The sequence below is a fragment of the Trachurus trachurus genome (genome assembly GCF_905171665.1).
Source record: "Trachurus trachurus genome assembly, chromosome: 1".
Classification (NCBI taxonomy): domain Eukaryota; kingdom Metazoa; phylum Chordata; class Actinopteri; order Carangiformes; family Carangidae; genus Trachurus; species Trachurus trachurus.
The window spans coordinates 21,023,040-21,049,981 of record NC_139891.1 but is presented as its reverse complement, the minus strand read 5'-3'; the positions used below and the strand labels follow the sequence as shown (position 1 = coordinate 21,049,981).

The window sequence follows — 26,942 nt, the reverse complement described above, 5'->3', positions numbered from 1 at the left end:
AAGCACCTATGTGATAGTTCCCACTACAGTAGGTGTCTCCAGCACCACATTGTGCCGTGATGACACACACACAGACTCACAAGGTGAAAACAACACCAGCCCCACTGTCACGGCTGGTAATAAAGGATGATAATATGTCACTGCACTGCAAGACAAAAACAAGCAAGCAAAGAGAGGAGGGATGGAAGGGGAGGAGACAAAGGGGAAAGATGAATGAAGGTCTGAAATGGTGGGGTCTGATATGAGAAACCAAATGTGTGTGTGTGTGTGTGTGTGTGTGTGTGTGTGTGAGAGAGAGAGAGAGAGAGAGAGAGAGAGAGAGAGAGAGAGAGAGAGAGAGAGAGAGAGAGAGAGAGAGGGGGGGGGGGGGGAGGGAGATGAAAGACCAAAAAACTCCACTGGGCAGCTGGAACAAATCCAAGATACCAACAATGAACTCTCTCTCTTTCTCACTCACTCACTCACTCACACACCCGCGTGCACACCCGCTCATGCATGCACACGCACACACACACACACACACACACACACACACACACACACACACACACACACACACACACACACACACACACACACACACACCACACACACACACACACACACACACACACACACACACTTTTCCTCTGTTCCATCGACCAAAGCCTGCATGACGACAATCAGTCTGACAACTGCTGAGATTAACATACTTTCAAACTGCTATTAGCTTTGTCCTCTTACTCTTGGACACATAATTAACCAGTTAATGAGGTGGAGAGAGGTAGAAAGAGAGAGAGAATGTATGGTATTTGGAGCATGTTCACATCTCAGTGCAAAGGTTTGAACCCCACTTGTCACATATCAGCATTGCACAAAAACAACAACAACAGTACCAGTATTGTAACACCTTGCAGAGCAGATGCTATATGAGACTATAGTGAACATGTGGCTGCAGGTGAATTGTGCTGGTTTTGTCACCTACCGTTCTGCACATCCAGGATGTGATGTTTATCCAGGGTCCACCCTCCCATGTTGGAAGCATCCAGCTCGTAGCCTTGTAAAATGGCTGTTCTTTTCTCCCACAGGATGAGGTCCAGGCAGGACTCGTATTCAAACCCCACTGACACTGTTAGACACACATAGGGGCAAAGCCAGTGATTCAGCTATTTTCTTCCACTGCACTTTGTTCATAACAAACCAAACAGGACAGATTCTGTGATTCAGACCAAAGCAAACAGACAACAGGTTTGAAAACACAGTGAACCACACTGTTAACCTCCTCTGGCTGCTTTTCTAACTTCCTCTAACTCCAGCTACAGCTGGACAGTTTACACACACACGCACACACACTGTGTGTTTTTATATCACACGAAAGGAATTAAAGAAAGCACGACTGTAACACACAGTTACATTTTTGCCCAGACATCTGTATTTTCCTCAGTTAAATGCCAAGCTTCATACTGTATGCACATGGTGAAAAATAGCTCATCTCGTAACTACGTGACTGAGAGCCCTATTTTATTCATCTAATCATATAGCACAGAAATTCAACAAAACTCATTGCGACTCAGCTGTCCGCCTCTGTGTTTTTGTAACTATAATTATTACTGAGTTTTATCAGCAGAGCAAAATGTGAAAGGGACAGAAAATTTGAATGACAACAAGTTGATTGAATGGAGGGCTGCTGAGTGCTGGTCTGCATTAGGTTTTTATGCTACTTTCAATCATTACATCACATGCTGATTTCTGGAGAAAACTTCTCTAAAACCCGTAATGACTGATTTTTGGGGGCCAGTTGGGAGAGTGAATGCAGTGCTACCTACTGATGTATTTGACCTCTACATTTATGTCTCAGCTCTGATTTCAGCAGTTGCCTCAAATGCACTACAAATATTCTTGTATTAACCCTATCTTATTATAACTTATGAGCACCAATTTCAAAAGTGTTACAAAACATAGCAGTAAATTTTCTTTATGTTCACCCCATTAAGCTGGGTTACTATAAGTAATAACTCACTGAAAAGTATGTCTGCTGTTAGTTGTCCCTCATAAAGGTGTCAGTGGGGTTAGCATGCCCATTACGTGCCAGCCATTTCCCTGTTAAAGCTTTTTTTCCGGGACCTGTTTGAACTTAGCTGTGGCTGTCCGCAGCTTAATATATGTTCAGGAAAAGTAAGTATTGGAGAAACCCCCCTCCCTCCTGTCTCTGCAAAGTATGCTGTGCACAGTATGTTGTCAAACTTTAATGGTCAACACAAACCAGGATTTATTATGCCATGAATTGGTGCAATTTAATTGTTTGCCTTTTATCTCCACTTGTGACATACGCTGATACTACTATTAGTACCGTTTCCAATGTTGACCAAAGTGTCTTGTTACTTTCACCACAGGGTTACAGAGAGGTTAACAGTTATGGTGACCTCTGACACAAGAGGTTTTTATGCTTTACTACAAAGCCAGGCTGGAGAACCAAACATACAGATCCACTGGAGGGCAGAACAGGGCAAACTGACACCATGTTATGTTATACTATAGTGCATAACATTAAGGTGAAGGTGACACCTGAGATAACTATATGATTAATACTGAATCTTTTAAAAAGCAGCAGTGACATCAAGCTCTATAAGACCTGCCAACCTTGGGAAAATATTTTGACAACCATAACGGTTAAATGCTTTGCTGTCACAAGTCCACATGACTGTTTCCTATTTACCAATATCACCAAGAGACCTTAAATGAAAGCACATACAGTATTCAGGCGGAGTCAGCTGTTTGTGGGCACGTATGGACGATGTGAGGTCAGGTCATAGCAGGCTGAAGGCTGTGTTTCTGATATGCAATATTACTTAGTCACTGAACCATGTTATAATATAGTGTACTGTACAATTCAGTGTCAGTGCCACTACTTAAACTGTTATTTACATAATATATACTTAGCTGTAAAATAGTTTTATAGAAAGCGATAGATAAAAGTGAATTTCATATTCATATTGTATGGTAAAAAAATAAAATATAATCATAAATATAGTGTATAAAAAGTAAATTCTTTCAAGGTAAAGAAACATAGTTGTGTTGTATGTTGTATGTGACCAATTCAAACTACGTAGCTCTCTTGCAAATTAACGTTGGGCTGACTATCATGGGCTGCCGTCAGAAAGTCAAAAAATCGCCTTTCCAAATCACTGTTCCTCAACCCCAATGGAAAATGTCACGGGGTTATTGTAAGGAGAGACAGGAGGCAAAACTGATATCCATCCCTAATGTTCGTATCAACTTTGTTTGTAACACATGGAGGATAAACACTTCTTTCCTAACCGCAAAAATAAAACAAAAAGGACTGGAATGTTGAAATAAGATAACACGAAAGAATACAAGGAATAGAGGGGCGTTGTTTAGCTCAGTTGGCAGAGCAGAAGTCCTCGCCGCAGCCGGCCCTGTATCGAATCCTGACTCCCCTTTCCTGCATGTCATTTCTGCCTCCCCATTTCCTGTCTCTCTCTACTGCTACAGTACACTAACGATTAAAGGCAAAAGCCCCCAAAAATATACCGGTACTTTGAAAAAAAAGTGGGTGCAATAGAGCTAAATAATAATTCAATAAAATGTTGATTAAAAGCAAGAGTGAATTATAATTGGACAAAAGTAACAAAACAAAGACCCTTTCTTAATCACAATACAATTTAACCTCTAGGCTTCATTTCATCACATGGTAATAGCACAACACAAGTTAATTGTAAAAGGATGGGGGGGGGAGCACTGCTTGTTTTGCATTTCTCTTCTGTGTTTTAAAGAGAAACTTAGCATTCTTATCCACAGATCTCTATTGTGAGGCTTTTTGCACAAATACACTGTGCATCTAACCTTACAGCCATTTAGCTTGCTGGCTGTCCATTAGGCTTCGAATCAGTTCAAATGTTGTACCCTTGATACAAAAGGCCCCTCTGTACTTAGTTAAGTTCTGTCTGCTTCAAGGTCGATTTTGAAAACCAAAGCTGGTCATGCTTTAATTGTTGTTGTTTGTTGCCTTTGGGAGAAAGTTTACACAAAATATACAACACATGTTATTTTCTGTTTAGCTTAGTGGTTGGAGCAAACTCACCAACTGCCTCTGATAGTCCATAGACACGTTGTCCGTAGGCATCTGTCTTGTCCCAGATAAAGGTGTAAGACAGGTTTGGTTGCGCAGGGAACCATTTCTGGAAGAGGCGACCCACCACTGCCACCATCAGGTGAACCTGGAAAAACAGTAACAAACACAAAGGTCACTACATGGTAGTTTAGGTTAATGTACTAACTTATAAATATATTGTATATGACATGGCTCACCTTCATTAGATTGAAAGGTATTGATGACTGTGTCATGGTGACTTTGAGGACTGGTTTATATCCCGAAGCTCTGGAGCTCAGGTAGATAAGCTTTAGATCACTGCCTGGAATTGAGGTTTCTTCTTGTAAAACCTGCCAAATGATAAAATGACACAACAAAACACGTCACAAAGTTACAAAGGTCTTGATGGCTCATTTTAAGGCTAAGATTCTGAATACATTTCATTTTGGAATGAGGCTTTGATACTTCACAATAATATAGAACCTAGACCTGCTTTATGATTAAAAACATGGACATCCACCATTAGATAAAAGTGGGACCTTTCAGAATATACCACTGACGGCTACAACATCATTTATCTCAAACACCCTGTCTTCATATGAGGAAAAGCACATTAGCAGAGCAACAGCAGCTTCACACAATGCTGCTGGTGTGTACTCCATCAGCAGCGATCTCACCACACACAAATGCATTCAGGAAAGAAAACAAGCTTGTTCAAGCCATGTATCATGACACTGATGTTTCTCATTTTCTGAGGCATTGGGGCCGATTGACAAACTGATAAATGGTCCTCTCTGGGTTGCTCTTGCACATAAGACAAACGTGCTTTCCAGGAATGACACATATCAGGAGGTAGTTAGAAAGCCCACACAGTGACAGGGGGTGTTAGACTGTTTGAAGACATGAGGGTATCAGACAGGCCTGTTTTTCAGTGTTTAGTCAGGAACACCAGTCCTGTGTTTGATGCCCTGACTGAACAGGCAGTAGTTATCCTACCAGCTGCTCTTGTCAGGGTATGCATGCAGTTGCGTGTTGGCAGAATCATCTGACACATGGCTATATACTGTACGCTGATGTAATCCAGGAACTGCAGTTGAAAGCATGCCCAAAAGATGTGCCAGCCCAGAATATGATTTTCAACAAGCTACTCAATGAGAGGGTAAGAACACCTCTTTAGAAAGGGAGAACACTTTTCAAGGAAACAGGTCCTGGGAGTGGTTGTCAAGGTTGTTGTAGTACAGCAGAAGTTATGTCAGTGGCCAGGAAATATGTGCATGATCAACTGATTAGAAATGACTGACTGAAATGAGATGAAGCAATCAGGGATGAGAGAATAAGTGCTGCAAGTGCAACAAGAACAAGACACTTTGGCAGCAATGTTTCCATGGAGAAAAATATCACAATCAAAGATGTTTGAATATGGAGGTCTGCAGACAGCAGTTTAAGAAATTAATGAACAGCCACAAGGTATCAATGAGAGGATTCAGGTGAGTAGTCTGTGGAATAAAAAAAATAACAGCCACAAACTTGCTTCTATAACATTTAGGTGAATAATGCCCACGATGGTTAGGTTGCCGCATTGCATTACACCAAAACAACTTGTGACTGAGAAAGCTGCTCAGACATTCGTGCATTAAGAGGATGGCATCAAAGGCTGGGACGGAGCTGCAGTATTAAACATGAGAGAGATGAGTAATAGGTAAGTATTTGGTTTATTTTTTTTCCAGCCGGCAGCTTTGCAGTCTGTCGTTGCTGCAGACAGAAGTGTGAAGTATATGCTCACAGATGAGCAAGGAAAAGAACAATGGCATGCAGGCATGGGAGTTGCTGGTGGCACAGGGGATTTGCTTTTAATAGAGTACATGTTAGAAAATGGGGGCCTTTGTGGGTGTGCTCTTTTAAATGATTGTGTCAGTCATTACCTTTTATTTTTGCTGCACAGATTTTCTATTTCAACATTTGTGCTTGCCCGCAGACCAGTTTGGTGGTAACATAAGAATATAATGACACAACAGCTGCCACCTATTTAGCTCTCTCGGTGCAAGGATGCAGCTTCCTGTATATGATGTTTGGGAAACAATCTCTGCTTCGTGAACACTGCATGGTCTTGTCATGAACAGATTAGCTGATTATTGGTGTTTGCAGATCTGTCTAACAAATCAATTGGCTGAGCCATTGTAGCTTCACCTAAATCAATACAAAGCAGCTGGGATATTGTTCTGTGTATTGTATTTAATACATCAGGTTACATTTTGCAGCTGGTTGCATCTGGTTTCTCTAAGCTTCTGCTGAAGTGTCGTTGCACCTCTTTGATGATATAGGAGGTTTCTATGGACACGCTCTCACCATCTTTGTCATTTGGGTCATGATTGATTGATCTCTTTTTTTAAATCCACTACAGTTTCTTTAATCTTCTCCTTTTTAAGAATGAGACTGTTGAAAGACGTCAGGTGTCAGGGTTCACATACTGTCCCCCGTGTGCTGACTCAGCATTTTCAGAAATCAGGCCTCTGGCTGTCATGTCCTCTGCAAGGTTGATGGTATTTGTTAGTGGACAGATGGACAATCATGGGTGAAAAAGGCATACAAGAGAGGCCCCAGGACACATCCTTGCGGAACATCAGTTTTCAGGGTGAGGGTGGAGGATGTGTATGTTTTCCTAATTTGGGAGTCGGGGGGCAAAGCTTTGACAGTAGTGTGTTGGGAATGACAGTGTTGAAGTCCACAAAGAGCATCCTGATATATGTGTTTGATCTGCTGAAGTGGTCCAGGGCAGGATGGGGTGAATAGCTGAGTGCATCCTCTGTCTGTGCTGGTTGACAAACAGAGGCTGGTCTTACAGTAAGTGGCAGGGTTGCCATATTTGATGTGGGCTAAAATCAGACTGTCAAAGCATTTGGCTACGACAGGGGTGAGTACATTCAGCTTTCAGTGGAGTGTGTGTTCAAGCACCTCACATCCTTTTGCTTGAAGATGGGCATGATGGTTGCTGATCTGAAGCATGTTGGGACAATAGCGTATGTCAAGGAGTGTTTGAAATTGTTAGTGAAGATCTTTGCTAACTAATTGGTGCATGCCCCAAGTACATGCCCTGGGAGGCCATCATTTCCAGTTGCTTTCCTTGCATTGACGCTGTGCATCACCCCTCTGACCTCATTAGTGTCCAGTGTCAATCCACCATGGACTGAGCTATGCATTTCCCTCTTGTTATTTCAAAGTGGGGAAAGAACATGTTCTTTGCCAGTGAGAGGTTGCTGCTGATGGTCTGGCAGCTGGCTGTCTTTCATTTTGTAACCTGTAAGCGCAGGAATGCCTTACCACATGCATCCGGGGTCATTATTGTTAAAATAACACAAAGAGTAATGATTTCATGCCATCTCAGTCCTTTCCTCCAATCTTCTATTTGTTTTCAGAAAGAATATGTAAAGAAAGATCCTCAGGGAATGATCCATTTGGATGGTTCCGGTGTTATATTTTTCAACTGCACTATTGCCTTTTCATTAGTTGGTCATTTAGTGTTCATTACAGATCCATTACATCCCCTTTAAGACTGGCCTTTCCACTGCCCTCCGCTCTAATGGACTCAGCTCCACGAAGCGCTAAGTAGCAGCTTTCCATTCACTTCCTTTTGATCTACAGTCAGACACACAAATACACGTGCTTGCCTCACACACATTATCACTTGAACTTCCTTTCGTGCACACAATCTTTCCCTGCAGCCGGTCGAAAGGTATACGGACAAGTTTGTCAAATATCAAATCAAATATTGAGCGCTGGTTCAGGCTTGTAAAAAGTATAAAAACACACACTGAGTTCTGTCATCTGTTTCATTTCCTCTGTGGACTGGTTAACACAATGGTGTGAGTGTGATATAGAACCCTACACACACACTCACACCACTGCTTCTCACACACCACTGCTTTTCTTTGTATTCCTCTCTCAATCTCACTTGCACGCACAAGAGACAGAGCCAACATACCTCTTTTTCCTCTACTCTTACACACACACATACACACACACAATCCACACAAAGATAACACGGTGTAATGTGTAAGCAATTACAACATTCCTACATGATGAGCCTCAGTCGCCCTTTTAAGACGCGGCACCTGGGGTGGAGCGCCGTGTGTGTGTGTGTGTGTGTGTGTGTGAGTGAATGAGTGTGTATAAAGCACTGGTTTTCTATAAAAACAATCAGCCCATAGTTGTGTTGGAGAAGTCTGCCGTCTGTCCAAGACCAAACTTGTACAGTGACTTTGTATATATGACCATACAGTATATCTTAGTGGTTTTGATGATGTTAATGTGAGTGTTATAGAGAGAGTAAACACACAAGAGGTTATATGTCTATTGACCCTTTAAACTGCTTGTGTTAAGTGCTTTTTTTTTTAATTATTTAAAATAAACTGACTGTCCAAGGAACTGTATCCAACAGCTGTAGTGTATGTCCTACAGGCATCGCAAACCGCAGATTTTCCTGTTTTATTTTGTTGTGTGCTACTTGTCATTGATTGTTACTATGAGAACATTGGTCTCTCCACCTGACTGGGCGTAAAGTGTGATGTTTTTGGCTTTGAGTGAGTCAGTCTTTATCTATCTGCCATGCATTAGATTGCACCGGCGCCACAAACCAGTCTGACATATCTTTGTGGAACTGGCCACTGACCATATTTTAGGACAACTTCACACATATCCTAGATAAATGACTCTAATATGTCTGCGTGACTTTGACTCTGATGAATGATGCCGAGGGGTTTCTTACCTGCGTTTCAGGTATGATGGGGCCATCCTCGGGTGAACATCTATAAAATGTCGACAGAGGAGAAGCAACAATGACAGGATTGGGTCTGATGAAGCCACTCAGGTCACAGCTGGGAATGTCATTCTCCTCCTGAAAGAGCCAGACATAACATGTGCCCATTAGACCTTTCATTCATCAATTGACTGACTGTGAAGAACTGCTCTGTCATTGAGTCCAGTGAGTCAGTGGCGGTCAAATAGTGTGAATGTCATAAAAAGACATTAGACCCCTGCTAGTTTATCTACTGTTTAACACTAGAGCACACTGTTATTTCTCGGCAGATCATGATAGATAATATGTATACAGACAGCAGTGACACCCCTCACCTTCTTCATGACCAGTGTGTCCATCACATAGAAGACGTTCCATGGCACCCACACAGTTCTGTACTGAGTGATGAAAGGAGCACGCTCAAAACTCAGAGTCAGAGATGCTCCACCATTGGCCAGTAGATCAAACCTGCAATGTCAAAAACAGATAAACAAATAAATATGTAGTGAGTAGATGGATGTGTAAATATGTAGTGCTGTCAGATGAGGACAGTGTGAAAACTCTTTTAAACGCTTTCCCCGATTAAAACTTTCCCTGACTCAGCTGAGTTGACCCTAAACCTCTTGAAGTGTGTCACAAGGGATTTGCCCTCCAGGGCTGTGTAGTACACTGGCTGTTAAATGTTGAACTGTGAGGCTGTGATTTGTTCATTTAAATTCTATGAGCGTGTTTGTGCCTCTGTGACTTTACAGGCATTTCCCTACGAGCGCGTGTTGTGCGACTGCATGCACCCACAAGTTTAAATAGGTGTTTGAGGGTTAAAGTGATCGTTGGGGTGATGCGGCATGGGGCTGTGTGAGGTCGTTATTCATAGTCAGTGTGCTACCCGCAGTAGATTCACATCAGTGCATGGGCTGCCAGTTAGGACAGGCAGAAGGGAACACGGCACACCAACAGTGTGATGGACTCACTGCTGTGCACAGACCAGAGGGAAAAAATGTGTTTTGACACTTTTAAAAGACGCCCACTGAAACAAACCAATACCTGTTTAAATGTTCACTTTATGTTGAATATTTTCAGAACTTGACTCTTCCTTCCTTTGCCACTACATTTTTCTACCACTGAACTACAAACTACGAACTACACACAAGCACACTTACTGAACGAATTGTATTACACTGGTCTGCTGAGTCAATCTTACGTGTGATGTTTCTGTCCATTTCTCCTGACTGATGTGAATCTAATGCAGGGAACACACTGGCTACTGTACGTATGATCATCACACACAGCCACACATCAAATATCCTTAAATAACAATCACTTAAACACGTGATTCTAGGGTAAGGGTTAATATTGGGTTTAGGTTGTGGTTGGTTTTAGTTATTCAGCATGTGCAGGACAAAACATAGCACAAAGGGAGTGATGTGTGCTCTTATTTATAATAAGTCCTTTAGAAGTTCAGAGTTGGAACTAACACAAAGTGGCTTGCTGAAGTCTAAATAAATCAATTTCTAACACTGAGCACTGTATTTGTTAAATGCAGTCAGTGAAAAAGAAGCTCCACTGTGTCCACCTGCCTGACTCTGTCTCACTGCACTGTCTACCTGCTCTGACACAAGCCACATACTGGGGGAAAAAAGGAAGCAAGAAAAGAAAAAAACTCAGGAAGCAGCATCTGCTTTTTCACTATATACGTAGTTAAAATCAATGAGCCGAGCTTCCAACATAAGTCTTGGGAAGCGGAGAAATCTGATTACTGATCTGCTTCATGTACTCACACTGAGCGTCGCGGGGATATGATGCGACATTCTGAGTCCTCTCAAAAAATGCTCTGTCTGTACATGGAAAAACGCTGCCCCCCTGTTTCTTTAAGCGGATTTATGGATTATTTTTTCCACTGCGGTGATCCCAGCACTGTGTGTGTATGATGTCTGTGCATTCATCTTGGACAATGTGACCATGAGAAAGAGCGATAGTCAGAATTTGTGACATCAGCTACATGTCAGTTCATGTAGTCATTACAGATACAGAGAGCAGAAAGAGGCAGCAGCTTTGCTTTGAACTATGGAACTTCACCGCAGGGGGTCCTGATACTGTGTATACTGTAGATATACATATATATAAGCAGTGAGCCAAGAAATACACCAGAGCTGCTTTTATATTTCAGTTAATGGCTACCACAGATGTGCAATCAGAGCCCTGAGAGGAGCAGTATATCTTGTCTAAAACAATGTAAACAATGATCGAGTGCTGGCAGCCTTGAATACAGTCATTTCTCTTCCAGATCTGCATCAGTTCTGGTGCTCTGTCAATATTTAGGTTCCTCTATGATCCATAAATTCTCATGTTACATGACTCAAACTTAGAAGTAATAACATGTACTTCTATAAATACAGGAAAGGTGAGGTAAAACAGCTTTGGGCTGGCTGTGGAGGGGAAGGCTGCATACTGTGTATTGTCTATGAATAGAAATGAAAAATAAATAAATACGCACATGCCATCGTTGCGTGTTACAGTGTATCCATGTTCGGGATAGTGAACAAACGTCACATTCACACCAATCAGAGGCGTGCCATCGGCTGTCAACACCTGACCTCGGATGATCGACACCAAGCTGAAGAGGGAGAGAAAGGAGGTAGAAACAGGTTAACACCATTACAAATTTACTATATTTAACATTTACAAAATAAATTACAATATTTTTTCACTGTAATCAACTGAACAAACAGAACCATAGAACAGATCTCTTTGTGTTTTTGACTTGAGATCCTGTGGTTGGATAAAATCTGCCTTAGGCAACATGTACCACTATAGATGCCTCATAGTGCTGACTGCTGAGTTGTGAGAGCAGGAGCACTGATGTTACTACACAGCACTGTTTACACGAGCCACATCCAGGTAAACACTAATTTCATTCACTGGAATTATCTGTGTGTGTGTTTACACAGTATATATCATGGAAAACATGTATAACGCATTGATTTTGTTATCCCGATTAGATAATTAACAGTGCATGGTAGTTGTAATCCTGGAACAGCAAACAAATGAAAAGAGTCAGGCAGAATTTACAGCCAAACCACAACTAGATTATTCCTGTAGGAAGAGATCTGGTGCATAAACAAAGATAAAACCATGATAAGAAATATTAACTGGAGACTTTACTGACTGAATCAGATATAATTCAAAACTGAGTGGAATATGCCTCTTTCAGTAGTCTGACCATACAAGTAATAACGCGCGGTAGATGAATGTCTGACTCACTCAGTCACACAATCACAGTGCCACAGTGCGTTGAAAGCAAGGCCATTATTCTTCTGCCTCTCTGGTTCCAAGTGAACACACCTGCTGATCTGGGTAGGAGAGTGCAACTGTGTTTATGCTGATCAGGTTGCACAGCGCATTTCTACCGGCTGCGACAGCACTGCTGGTATTGTTATCACCTCTGTGAGTCATGGCTAAATGTGTTCCTGGAGACACCTACTACTGTGGGAACTGCCACAGAGGCGGTTCAGAGCCATCGGCAGGTGTTTATGTGTCTGTGGACAGACTTTGTGGCTGTGAACGGCTGTGCATCTGTGCAAACCCACGTTTGAACTCGTACTTCATTTTGATCTCAACCGCACACCCTCAAAGTTTGTAGTTGTGATGCTATCGCAGTGTCAACATCAACATATTGACACGTGCCACGGCTGCTGTTTTGTATTGGCATTTGCATTTGTGTTGTCACTTCCTCAGACCACCTCTTTTTACAACAAAGTCAGATGGGGCAACAAAACAAAACAAAAAAACATGCAATCAGATAAGGCAGCAACTCCTTCTCTTTCAGTGGATCTATGGAAACTTTTGTTCAATGCAAATAAACACATTGTGGTTTAATTTACTGTAATTTCCTTCAGCAACCTTTCTCTAACCTTACGTTCTCACAGAGTTTAATTATACCCATAAAAACAATGTTGTAATCAATTTGATTGACACGTTCAGGCTCAACATCATGCTACAGTACACGGATTAACAACATGTCCTCACTGATATAAAAACATAGTCTGGTCTATTTTCTGCAAAACTTTCTGTCTAGTTACTGTACAAACATAATTTGTGAGACAAAGCTGTGTTATGCATTTACACAGTGGACTCCTCATTCAGGACAGAATATTTGTAATGAAGTAATGTAAGTCATTCATCAAAACCCTGTTCCTTACCACACTTCAGCTATGCCAGATGTGCCACATGACTGCAAGACTCAGTATCTCATTCAGTATTAATACAGGATGTAATAACTATAATCTTTCAACCATACTGGATAAAGAAAAGACCATCCAAAAAGCTTTTCTTGACAGTCACCCTACTTTGTGTTCTTCTGCCAGAGTTGTGTGTGCATCACACTGATTATGTTGCTAGGAAACCGGGTCTACAATATGGTCCATATGTCTATAGTGGATGTTTACTTTGTACTTCAGCGTATGTGCTTATGGTATACTGTCTCCTCCTGCAGATAAGATGTATGCAGGCCGGTGAATGGCTGGGACTTTCAGCCGAAGGGGAAATTAAAATATTTCTTTGTCCTTTAGGAGTAAAATAGCTATTTTTAAAACCCTCCAAGCACCCGCCCACACACACAAACCCAATACTGTATTAAGGTTGTCTAATAAAGCATTTTTATTATAAGGTTGCAGGTCCATTCCATTATGGAAATACAGGACATTTTTATTACAGGGTTGTGGCCCCCCTACTCTTATGAAACATTCAGGCTAGCATAAAAAATGTGACAAAAGCAGAAAAATGGCTGAACAGAATTGCCGTCATGTTTCTTCCCTGTCAGTAGCCATGCCTTTCACTCTCTATATTTTGCAGAGCGCCACCCTCTCATTCTCTCTTATCATATTTAATGAATGTTGTCGGAGTGAGATGTGGGCAGAAATGGCTTTTGGCAAGGAAAAATAGCAGACCTTAAATTCCTGTTTTGTGATCCCACTCCTTCTATTACAGCCACCCAGACAGAAAACAACTGCTCATATTATGGTAAATCAAAGTAGGTTAAGCTATGACCCTCCAGGCAGAAGCTTTATGAATCAAACCATCACCACTACAGAAATATATATTTAAAAAAAAAGATAAATTATCCATGATCCCACTTTGATGAAAAACAACAGTGTTTGTACAGAAGAATGCAAATTAATTTTATCCCTTCAGCACATAACAAATGTGGGCAGCTGCATAAATCCTTTTCACACTTTAGACTAACTATTAGACACAGAAATAAAAAAAGAAGCATATCTCCTTTCTGCAGGTTTGGACATCATTCCTAAAGACTGTGATTAACATTTCATTCCACATCTTAATCACTCGCTCATGTTATATTAAGACGTCCAGTTTAACCCAGTTATCAAAACTAAACTATTCATGTGTGACCATGTCTTGTCCTCTTATTTCACATTTAAATCATTATTTCGGTGGTTAGGAAAGGAGTATTCATCGCCAATGTGTTACGAGTGGATTTAAAAGGTGCAGTTAGATTCTATCCACACAACCTCATGACGTTTTCCGTCGAGGTCAAGGCAAAATGGTCCAGAAAGGTAATTATATTGGGTTTTTGTCCTCAGGCCTGTTCTTTTATTTCCTATGGTGTGAAATACTTGATTAAACTGGTTGATTAACATGATTGATCAATTCTTCTAGACTGATTTTGCTTCATGTCCAGACCAGAATTCAGCAATAATAAAACAAAACACAATTACCTCCTGTTGAAAGGACTCTCTCCAGTGATAACATGAGTGGACTCAGGACCAACCAGGAAGTGAATGCGCTGGTAGAAAGACCTCGCAGCCTGAAGAAAACAAAAGGAAATGAGGAGAAGGACAAATGCAGCTTCATATCACACCTCCTTGGCATCTTTTGCGACACTGACAAGTCATGTCAGTGATATACTGCAATGCTCTGATTTTAATTTAATTTGAAACTGGAGCTCTTTACCTGCTGAGGAGCCAGTGAGGACAGAGACTGGCCGAGCACCTCCACTGGGTCAGGTGATCCTTTGCAGTATAACTGGTTCTGACAGGAGGGCTGCAAACAGCAGTCTGGATCCATACAATCAGCCAAGCCATCTGAAACACACACACACACACATACATTCATTATAATCACAAATCTAGGGAAGAAGGCTAAAGAACCAGGTCAAATGGATGACAGAAAAAGCTTCACCACACCAGAGACCAGAGCCAACATCTACAGGATGCTCTGGTTGAGGTATGAATATCATCCTGTAACATGTGTGGCAGAAAACAAACATGTTGTCTTTGAACACTGAACTGATATGTTCATTACCAAAATGTTTCTAACTTGCTACATATGTTAATCAAAAACATATTTGTTATGTTGATAGAATATGTAATCTGATTGCAGCTGCATTTCCTTTGAAAAGACATTCACTTTTGCAAATTAATTGTACATGGATGTAATTTCAAAGAAACAGGCCTAGAAGAATAAAGACAAAGTAAAAGAGGTAGAGGAAGAGAAAAAAGGATGGAGGCTACATTGCACATGATGAGAAGCAGGGATGGAATGATAAAAAAAGAGGGATTATATAGGGAGGGATGAGTGAGGCGCAGGGAGGAAGACAGGAGATGAGCGTAGTGGAGAGACAGCTGGAAAAATGGAAGGATCCAAAAGAAGTATGTGAGGTAATAAAATCTTGACTGCCATTTGTCTCTGTTAGTTTATAAAAGCCATTTGTACATCTGGGGAACAGGCACCAGAGACTGATATTAAATGCGTACACGTACGCATGCACGAGTGAACACACACACACACACACTATTTGGGGGTCGGGGAGTTGCTCTTGCCACTAAAATGCCCAGATTGTGATAACAAGTCCCTGACAATATTTTTTCCATTATTCCTTAAGAAATTGATGTTTTTGTGACAAAGTAAAGTCTTCTTTGTTTAACCAGAGGCAGCTGTGTGTGCTTTACTTTCACTCAAACAAAACATCCGAACATTTCAGCCTGCACCAATGGAGGTCACACTAACTAACCGTTTGAGCAGATCAGCAAATACCGTGCTCTGAAAGGAAAACTTCCTGTTTTTGTCAATGGAGTCTGGTGGCATTGAACATGGTGATAAAATGGCTGTTTGTGGTTAAACATAATTTTTTTTACTACCACTAGAGGCACGCACGCACGCACATACACAGGACACACACACACAGCCTGTCCTCTCCCTGACTCTTCTCTCTTGTGCTCTTTTCTTTCTAATCTTTCCTCTCTACTGTTCCAGTTGCAGGCCTGGTTCTGCTTTTAGGGTTTTTACACTGCAGCTCAGAGCTTTACTTGTTTTACTTGAGGGGGTGAAACTACTGACAGCTGATATGCTGTGGTGTTACAGTAATAACCCTTTAACTTTGCCTCTGTCCATGCCATTTTCTTTTAATATCAAGGTTTCAGTTCTTCCCATAGAAGTTTACAACTCTTAGTTTCATTAAAGTTTCTTGTTTGGGCCTGTGCTGGTCCAGAGATATTCACTTCCCTACAGTTAATATCTTAAAGACTGTACCGGAGCCTTTTAAACACTCAGCCATTTGCTACACATTTAATACTAAATACCACGTTGGTTCTCAACAGCTTTTCAACCCCATGGTCACATCAAGGCAGATAAAACATGTTCAACACTCTTCTAGCAGCTGGAGAGCTGCAGTTTGTATATACAGTATGCTGTGTGTAAGTTAACACTCACTGCAGGTACTGTACACTACACATCAATGTGCAGCTCACACAGCAGGTAGCCGCTGAGTATCCAGTTCATCAGTTTTTTTTTCTTTTTTTAAAGATTTTTTTTTTGATGTGTTGCCTTAATTTGAAAATTTACAGTCTAGAGAGACAGGAAACCAGAGAGGGCAGAGAGTGAAAGATCTTGCTCGGCCAAGATCCAAATCAGGGATATTGTGGTTATGTGGTATGTGCCTTAACCACTCAACCAACGTGATGACCCAGATTCATGTTTTTCATTCCTTTTGATTTTTTTTTCTTACATCTACTAACATTTTTCAAGGGTCCTTTGAATTGTGTTCACACCAGGTCTGTGTGCGAACACTGGAGACAAAAGGAAAGCCTCACATGGATTCCTATGTAACATACCCATTGGCTGTTTTCTTTTGCCTAAAGAACTTGATGTATCTAGCCGCTGTAGGTGGAACTTGACATGCTCTTTGTTATATTTAAAGCACTAGTTCAGTAATATTTCACAGTGAGTCCTATGTTCTTACATTACTGACAGACATATCATTAAGGCAAGTGGTGCCACTGTTTTAAAATGAAGTTTTCATACATTCTAGGGACCTCACTTCTTAATGGTACATTCATGAGCTGAAGTGAAGGTCTGATAATAGAGCTTCTCCACTGAGCTGCCATGTAGACTGGCATTCAGAAGCTGTGATGTTAGGAAACACAAATACTCACTAGACACTTCTGTCAATGTCTAATTTCATCATTTTGACAGTTGTGCTGGTTGATGTATTAAAGTTATTCTGCTGACCGTAAGCGAGACACAGTTTTAGCTACATGTTGGCACGTACAAGGCACCAAGGCAGGGTGACTACACTTTCACAGAAAGATGTTGTTGATGTTGAAGTTCATCGGTTCAAAGCAGAGTATACTCAAGAGGAGGTGGTGTTGAGGTGAGCATAGACAGGCAGGGAGAGGGAAAGAAGAGCTACAGTGCTGCTGCACAACCAGAACGTCAGAGTCTGGGGCAAACAGGTGGCAGCTGCTGGAGCCAAACTATGCAATCAAAAAAAAATGTTCCTTTGCAGTCATTTGATATTGCTTTTTTTCTTTTTTTTACCGTTGTTTAACAATGGGAAGCAGGTAGGCGTGCAGCCCCTCACCATAGTCACCTCTGGTTACTATCACATAGGGATGGTGTAAGGGCCGAATTGTGAAGTTTTGAGTGAGTGCACTGCAGAACATGCTTCTTATCTGGGAGAAAGAGGGGGTGGTATTACATGGTGCTGAGCTCTTAAATACTTCAAACCACACAATAATCCACACATGGTTGAAGAGGAGAGACTCAGAGATTCAGGACTTTCTAAATTATGTGGATATAAAAATCGTATGAAACCTTTAAATGCCAGTGACCCTCAAATTAATCCCAGACCTCTTCCTATGCATGCCACGAATTTTAAGACTGAAATCAACCCTGAATAACCTACTAACTGCTAATTCTCCCTCCATAAATTTCTCTCCATCTCACCATTTTACCACCTGATTGGACATTTGGTTCATCTGCATCCTGCTCAAACCAATATTTTGAATTGTCCTTACCTCATGTTCATCCTTCCATTTAACAAATACACTTGTACAACAACTATACCATTGACCTGCAAACTCTTTTAGTGTATGTACAAAAATGTACCTCCTTCATTGTCCTTGCTATCGGTACAGAGAGTTTCCATGGCTACGTGACACCCGGCCCCTCGCCATCCTGATTGGCAGATGCAGTGCCAGCCACTGGCCTCCAGAGTGCATCGTCCGTTGTTGTTGCAGAGTCCAGGACAACCCTCTGGGCACAAGGAACAAACACACAGTTAAAAAAAAGTTAGAGCAATGTGAGAGAGTGCGATGGGGTTCACAGCTGGCCGACAGGGCGTGAAATAGGTTTCAACCAATTTACATTTTTGAAGGTAGGTGATGTACTGGAGCTCTGAACGATGAGAGTGATCAATATTTTGCATATCGGATCATTTTCACGCCAGGAATGCAACAAATTTAGTGTTTTCCTCTCAGTTTGGAAAATCCTCTGAAACAGCACTGAGACAATAAACCTCCAACTGCTGAATGAAATGCTTCCACACCGCACTGACATTTATAGAAACAGACACGGTTCGGTGTAGAAATAAATCCAAAAATAATCCATACTCATCGGTTTCAGGGGCAGATTGTGGAAGAATTGTGTATTGTGACAGACGCTGATTATCGTACAAATGAAGCTGGAATACTAGGACAGGTGTCAGAGTTCATCAGTTTCCCTGAGAGGGAAACTTGGGTCATTTCAAGTCGGGTCCATTTCTGATGAATTCATGAAAATAGGTCTGCAGTAGCTCTGTAAAAGCAATATGTCAAACAGACTAGTTTTCAGGAACAATTTTACAATTTGTAAATAACTAAACTACATAACAAGCATAAAATCAATAATCAAAAAAAAAGATCTATTCCTGTGTGTGATTGTGTAACATGTCAATCTATTGGGACACATATTTGTCAGAGTAAATTGGTGCTTACATGCAAATTCAAACTATTTCCACCTTAGGGAAAAATACATAGAATCTGGAGCTTTACAAATCTATTTTATGAATCTAGCCGGGAGAAGGGAAATAACAAAAATATAATTTTCTCACCAAATTGATCAGGTATACAGGTTTTAAACTACAAGTCAGTTAGTCTTTCTGTTTAATCTGAGGACACACGACAACTGGGAGTGACGCTATCACTTGCACATTATTGAGCACACACAGAAATAGTGAAGAGAGTGTGTGTCAAAGGTTTAACAGCTTCATTTCATTATTGTCACTATTATTATCATGTCTATTATCTAGAACAGTCAATTGATAATTTGCCAAAGTCAAATTAATTTGTTAATGAATGATGAAAACCTTTCACATTACAACTCAGTGATTTTAATCGTGTTTCAATTTTCAACAATGTCAAAATGCTGTTTCAAAAGCTTTTTCACCTCTCAAGGAAATCCTCAGTACCGGTTTTGGCATTAGCAATTTAAAAAGAAAAAAATGTTTCAACAAATTGTGTATCAGCTAAATGCTGGCTGTCAGTAGCTTCAGTCCAAAATGACCAGACTTCAAAATCCAGATGAGGATAAAGGAAGATGGCCCCGTGTGACGGACCTTTCTCCAACAAATGGGCTGACAGATTGAAAGACAGATTGGAAGACATATAAGACAGGTCAATACATTAACCCACATGTGAGGGACACAGATTGACAGACAGACAGCCTTCGGTGAAATGCACTTATGTTGTAGTTTCACATGAACCACTAAAATTGCCTCAAGCCAAAGTGGCTACTGTGTGCTGCACGACTTCAATCAGAAATTAAATAAAAAATAATATTTTCATCTGTAAACAAAGAAAGATGTTATTGTTGCATAATATGATGACAAAAACAGGGCATTTAAACAGAGGAAAACACTGGATGTTAAAAAAAAATGTTAATGTTTATCGATCCAAGTGAAGTTTAACCAGATCCGAGGGAAATCTAACCCCCAGCAAGCTGACAAAGACATCAACTCCTCTTTTTCTTCTAGTCGATAAAAAAAAAAAAAAAAAAATCACAGATTTAAATCCATGTGAAAACACAACAGGTAGACAGATACACAGTGCACAAAGTATAGGGAGGACAGGGTGGTTTGGACTGCATGCCTCCGAAGGCTATACTTTATGCCTTTATTTGACATTCCTCACTCACAGAAGAGACAGTGAGGCTGGTTGATTAATAAACAGTGAGTATAAGAACCAAGCATAGCCTAGCTGGAGAGACACAACGAGGGATGGAGGACAGACGTTGAGCGGGGGAAAGAGAAATAAAGAGGGAGACAGGAAAGTGAGGATCGATAGAAGGAAGACAGAGAGACAGAGGGCAGCTGGCTACTTTAACACACATATAAATATATATATATACGTATATATCAGGCTTGTGGATGCAAGACAAAACAGGAGTCACACACCTTCAGTATGTGGCTGTTTGTGTGTGCATGTGTGCGTGCATTTCCATGTGTGTGTGTTGTGTGTGTGTGTGTGTGAGTTTGCGTGCATCTTCATCGGTACTGTTTGTGTTTTGAGTGTGAGAATCAGAGACTAGGACAATAATGATGTAACCAGAAAAAACAAGAGAAGACTAATAAAAAAGTGACAGAACAGCAGAAGTATAACACAATAATAAGAAACAAAAAACAGATACACTGAACAGTGTAAAAGACTGAAGGACAAAAAATAAGAAAAACGAAAAGACAGGAATAAATAAGATGAACTGGAATAAATCAGAATCAATGGAAATAAAAGTTAATAAAGCTGAGTGTGAAGTGGTTGTATTCTGGGACAGTAAGGCCTTTATTAAGTCTTTGGCATGAATTACCTTTATATCCTGAGAATAGGAGAGGGCACGAGGGAGAGAGGGAGGAAAATTAGGGAAAAAAAGTAAATCGAAACAAAAGCAGCACTGCCAAATATACTCTGTGTAATGGACAGGTGAAAATGGCAGCCAAAGGAAGAGGGGGCAGAAGGGAAGAGCTGGGATCAGGGGAGTACAAAAACGCAGAGAGAGAAACAGCAGTAGAACCTATTTTTCAGACTTCATTCACATTCAAATCATACAAGAGGAAAGAAAGTTAAAAAAAAAAAAAGCAGCTGATAAAAAATAAGTATCGCAAATTTGATCTTTAAAAATGTAATGGAAAAGATTATTTTTTTCTCCAGAGAAAGACTGTGAATCAAAATTATACAGTTGCAGTCAAATACAAGTTGGGAAAGGGCTGTAAATATCTAAATATCTAAGTGGCTAGTAGAGGTCACACGGTTATTGAAGCTGCAGCTCACACAATGAGCTTCAGTTTCCACAGTGACTAGATGGCTGCTGACTTAAACAAAGAAGTACAATGGCTGTCATGTAATTAGGGAGATGTTAAAAGTGAACCCATGATATCAAAATAGAGATTTTCTTTATAGTCACTATCGGGGAAAACTGCCATTGAGGGCAGTGAGAATTTGTTTTGGTTTTGGTTTTTGTTTCTACAACAAGGACTCACTATACTTAAATGTGACATTCCTAATCATCTCACCAAATTAATTTCCTGTCAGTGTGGATAAAACTTACAGGTCCAATAGGTCTTAGTGTTGGGAAACAAACTCCTGTAAACTCTCTTCATACAGAGAGACAGAAAGTGAGGCTGTGCTTGCGTCATCTGTGGACTCACGACCCAAGTGTCTAAAAATGTAGCTACAGCCATCGTCAGAATAAAACCACCCTCTGCATCTTTCCCTTTTTAATCTCTCCCTCACAAATCCACCGACCTTATGTTGAGGCAAAAACTGTACCACTGGAGTTCTCCTTCTGATGCCTGAGGTAGAGAATATTTGGGAACATAGTTGTTTGAGCGACAGATCCACCAACAGTTTATAGCCCTCAGCCACAGTGGCTGCTGGCTTTGCGGCTCCCCACAAAATTGTGTTTCCTTGCCTCTACAACTGACAAAGATGCAAAGGAGACGTGGAAAAGTCTAACGAACTTGTGGCACAAATACAAACAGTACTGCCAAATCCATACTATTTACAGTAAAAGCAGTCTTTTAGCAATTACAGCTAGAAATAACATTTATCAACTATTTTGACTGCAACTGTATTTTGGACACGATGTAAAGGAAGGCCACTTTATAATCTATTCTTTTTTTTTTTCATTGTCCAATTATTTCATTGCCTGCGTCATTCCCACTCTGCACTGAGGGAGGTTTTAAATTATTAAAAGTAGAATGACACAAATGCCCTGCTAAGTGCAAAAACTGATGAGTTAAGAGTCAGATTTTCACTGCTCAGATCCATTTAAACATGTGGGCATACGCCTGTGCACAAGAACATGACAAGGACGGCACAGGAAACATCTCACAGGAGAACTGAGCTTAAAACAGAGCAAGGATTTCACGGTCCACATCAAAAACTGTTTTGTCTGTGTTTGTTCTGACCTTGTCTGCTAAAAGTAAAAATATGTCTATATCACACTGTCCCAAGCCAGTGTCAAACATATGCTTTTCCATAAGGGAATAAGTAGAACAACAACGGTATGTAGAAAAAACAAAATATATTTTCCAAGGTTGTTCGTTTAACTTTCCTTTTTTTCACCCACCTTAAATAAACTATACAGTTTGACAACTTACTCTAGGGAAACACTGATGTTCACTGCAGTGACACAGCAGCAGTGAAAAGCCCTTAATGTCAAATTATTACTTAGTGATAAATATTAAATTTTGGCATTTGGCATTCAAATTAATGACAAAAGACCACATGCAAAAACAAATACAAAAATAAAGCTACTTTGACAATACACGGAGAAAAATACATTCAAACTCACTCAGCTACAGAGGTCAAAACATATACTTCCTGGGTTTAAATTCTATTTTATTGGGGACAAAAAAGTCTAGAGGATTTCTCTATAGGCAAACATAAATAAAGCCATTGTACATTTGGCCAAGAACAATATCAAATCCACAGCAGTTCATGTAATCAGAGCTGACAAATGAAAAAGGGGATGAAATGGGGGGAAAAAATACTCCAGATATTAAAAATATTTTATTTTTTAAACCTTCTAAATAAACAAATCAATAAAACAACCTATTACTGAGGCAGCCACAGCTCGACAGTACATGAAGAGAAAAGCAAACAATGAAGGGAGGAAGAGAAAAAGCCAGTGATGAGGAGAAGAAGAGAAAAGAGTACAGTACCTTTTACTCTAATGTCCGGATTGTGAGCTTTAAGAAGGAAGGAAGAAGAATGAAAAGATAGAAAGAGACCATTTAGTCTAGGAACATACATAAAGAGGACTAGTTGAAAAAAACTATCCAATATCACCGGTGAGATCAGTGAGAGCTCCTGGTCAGAGGAGTGATTGAACCGGCGAGTGAAAGAGAAAAGCAGAGGAAGGTAAAAATTCAAAGATGTTGATAGATAGAAAGAAAGAAGACACAGAGAAAGAGAGATGATCAGGATTATTCATCACAAAATTCATTGGAGGCAACTCAAATACCTCGAGCACTGAACTTTTTCCAGATAATGAATATGCAAATGACTCCACAGAGAGGTCACAGAAGAGAACACAAAGATGTAAATGTGACGGTTTGAGATGGAGGGACAGAAGAAGAGCAAGCTTCAACAATCCTCTCCTCGGCCACACCATCCATCCAAAGAAATGAAAGCTATTTGTTGGCTAAGCACTTTAATGGATCTCCCCTCATTTTTAAACAGATCTGACCCAAAATGGACAGTTTATTCCTCAAAAGCAAGTACTCATGTCAATGAAACTGTCAGTGTCATCAATATGAGACGTCCTGACACCATTGTTTATGCACAAGATAGTCAAATGGCTTTGTCATGTTTTCATTATGATAGTTTACTCTGTAAGTGTTTTCCAATGCAAAAAAGGCAGGTCTTGATGACACTACCTGAAAATGCAGGTGATCTGAAGTCAGTGTGTGTCATGTAATGCAACAGCATCAGCATCTAATCCGCCATCTTGGCTCTCCTTTATAAACAGACATCAGTATGGCTCTGTGACAACCACGGCTGGCAGCTTGTCATCGAAGTACCAAACGTCCAGCTAATCCATGATTGTACCTTTGGACAGCTGGCTGGGATGCTTTTGTTATTTGAATACGTATAACCTCAAAAGTCACAATCGAGTATTAGACATCAGGTCCCAGACAGCTTCATCAGCTTTTTGTGTCACCTGGAAACACTTTTCTCATGTTTTGTTTTGTCAAATGGATGAAGACTTTGTTTTCTGAATCTGCAGTGTGTTTTCCTATGTTTTCTCAAATACGAGTAAAGACACAACATTGCTGCCTAGAAACAGCTGTAAAAAAGAGGCAGCTCAGTGATCCTGCAACTGTCTGTCTGTTTGACAAAAAGCTTTTTAAGTAAGGGGTTTGGTGGTGAGCTGAAGCCTGATTACTCATCTGTGTTACTGTAACTATCACAACACACTAGGACGACTCACTGTCGACACTCACTGAATACTAAACACAATCCAGTTCATTACTGTAGATATCTAAAGATTCATCCATCAACACTGAACAAGAGCTCCTCCTCTATGTATTCTGTCTCAGTTGAATAATTAAAGCTGATAAAAATCAACCATAAAAAACTATCAACATCATTTTTATCAAAAACCTACAATAACCCACTGGGATACACTTGACTCTTCAGTCCCACTCAGCTCTTTGAGCGTTTCAAAGAGTCCTTGGAGTTGGCGACAGAGGAAGCAACAGTTGCCAGTCACTGGATTTAGCAGCTGAAGATCAAAACAGCAAAGAGGAGGGGTGACTATTGGATGAGAACACTATTGGAAAAGTCGAAGACAATGATAAAAGAAAAAGGTCATCACGCTCTTACTGCATTAGAACTGTTGTCACTTTCTTTAAGAAAATAAAACTCTTGGGAGTGATTATGGACAGAAACGACCTGTTAAATGGGGCTTTTGGCCTGATGCAGCCAATATGGCTACCGTCAGGTAAGAGATTGGAGTTGCTAATAGGATTTCCCAGTGGGAAGCCAACCTTGACTGATTCTAAAAGGGAAATTCTGCTTTTTTACAACCTGGAGCTCATTTTCTCTAGTGGTACTACTGCAGCTCCAGCTCTATCAGACAACAACAATAAGTAACACAAACATGGACGTCCATATAATTAGCAACAACATTTGCCTGTTATCTTGCCCAGGCAGTGGCTATGTTGAAAAGAGACTGGTTTATATCTGTCATGGGTTTCAACTCTCTACTAGTGTTTGTAGGTTTTTTGAAGGTTGTTACTGTTGCATCACATCTTACTCAAAACTCCTGTCATTTCTTTAAATCTTGAAGCGAGATAGACACTGTGTGAGTTTAAGCGTGTATTCATGTGCACGTATATGATCCACTCACCAATATTGCAGTGCTCTCCTGTCCATCCCTGGTCACACTCACACTTCCCCTCCTTACACACTCCGTTCTTGCTACATAGTGGGTGGCAGGCCTTCTGGTCACACAGGGTCCCTGTCCAGCCCTCCTCGCACCGACACACACCGCCAAAACAGACTCCATGGTTGCCACAGTCCACTAGACAAACCTCTGTTGGAGACATAAAAATGAAAATAATGCATTCAGATGATTTACTGCAGGTCGATACTGTACTTTAGCAAATGCTCTTTAATGCATCTCAGCAACGTTATAAACAGCACAAACAACACCATCAATTTGCATAATTTGAAATATGCATCATGACCTAGTCTGCACTGTCACATTACAAAGTACACAGCTGCACATATTAACTTTGCCAGTGTCACTAATGGGCCAGCAACAATATACAATGTATGTAAAAATATGTTTCCCTTTCATGCACAGAAGTGGTTGATTGAACAGCAGACAGACAGAGACTGAAGTTATAAAAAGAACAGCTGAACACACGACTACAATAACAGCAGGGCCGGCAACTTTGATTATCATCACACGTTGACAAGCTGCTAATTTGAAAAACAAGCTCCGCCTCCAACATGGGTAGATCTTTTGGTGGTTAGAAAAGAAAAAACATAACATAATGCAGACAGATGCTGATCCTTATTTTTCTCAGAAAACTCATGGGTGACCATGACTGTGGTGCAGTATGTCTGTATACTTACCAGTACTACCAGAGAGAAACTAATTACTGCTGGATTTGTCTGAAGTTAGTGTCGTGTGCATTGGATGATTGAAATGACAGTGAAGAGCGATAGAGCTGAAAGAGCAGCAACGTATTGTAGTTACTGACACAAAATTGCTTCTCCACCAACTGTGACACTCAAGCAATGCAGGCAGTGTGTTTGGAGTATAAGGGAGAGACACCCTCCCCTATAGTCCACCCTGTCTGCACGTTGATGAGCCCTTGAGGCCGAGGGGGTGGATGAGTTCACAAAGGATGATGTTGGTCATTATCAGACAGCGCTGACTAGCAATTTTCAATTCAACACTTGCTAATTAATATTTATCAACAAGAGCTGACTAGAGGCAGCACAGGAGAGCAGTCTTGGCTCTGGAAGCACCGATTCTCCTCTAAACCCTAATGACCTGTCTGATCAACCTGATGGAAAACAAGTTAAAAAAATAAAAGCTACAACTTTTTTCGAAAGTCTATTCACCTCAATCTGTGTATGTGTAGGTGACTCAACTCTACACAGCTGACTCTCTGCTCTATTATGCCCCTATAGAGTGGTTATGAAAAAGCTGAACATGTTAGTATTACAAGTTAGTGTGTCCACGGTGCGTGCCTGTGTCAGTGTATATATA

General features: G+C 40.6%; 1 protein-coding gene across 1 annotated transcript in view; it reads right to left on the bottom strand.

The window, feature by feature from the left end:
• tenm3 (teneurin transmembrane protein 3) overlaps positions 1 to 26,942 on the bottom strand; it is a 182,603-nt gene that overhangs the window by 55,659 nt on the left and 100,002 nt on the right. The window contains exons 13-19 of the mRNA XM_083978996.1: positions 25,566 to 25,751; positions 18,288 to 18,434; positions 14,853 to 14,983; positions 14,618 to 14,706; positions 11,377 to 11,496; positions 9,218 to 9,350; positions 8,853 to 8,981 (exon numbers count right to left, since the gene is read on the bottom strand). Coding sequence (XP_083835122.1) covers positions 8,853 to 8,981; positions 9,218 to 9,350; positions 11,377 to 11,496; positions 14,618 to 14,706; positions 14,853 to 14,983; positions 18,288 to 18,434; positions 25,566 to 25,751 — 935 coding nt within the window. The remainder of the gene's footprint in view (positions 1 to 8,852; positions 8,982 to 9,217; positions 9,351 to 11,376; positions 11,497 to 14,617; positions 14,707 to 14,852; positions 14,984 to 18,287; positions 18,435 to 25,565; positions 25,752 to 26,942) is intronic.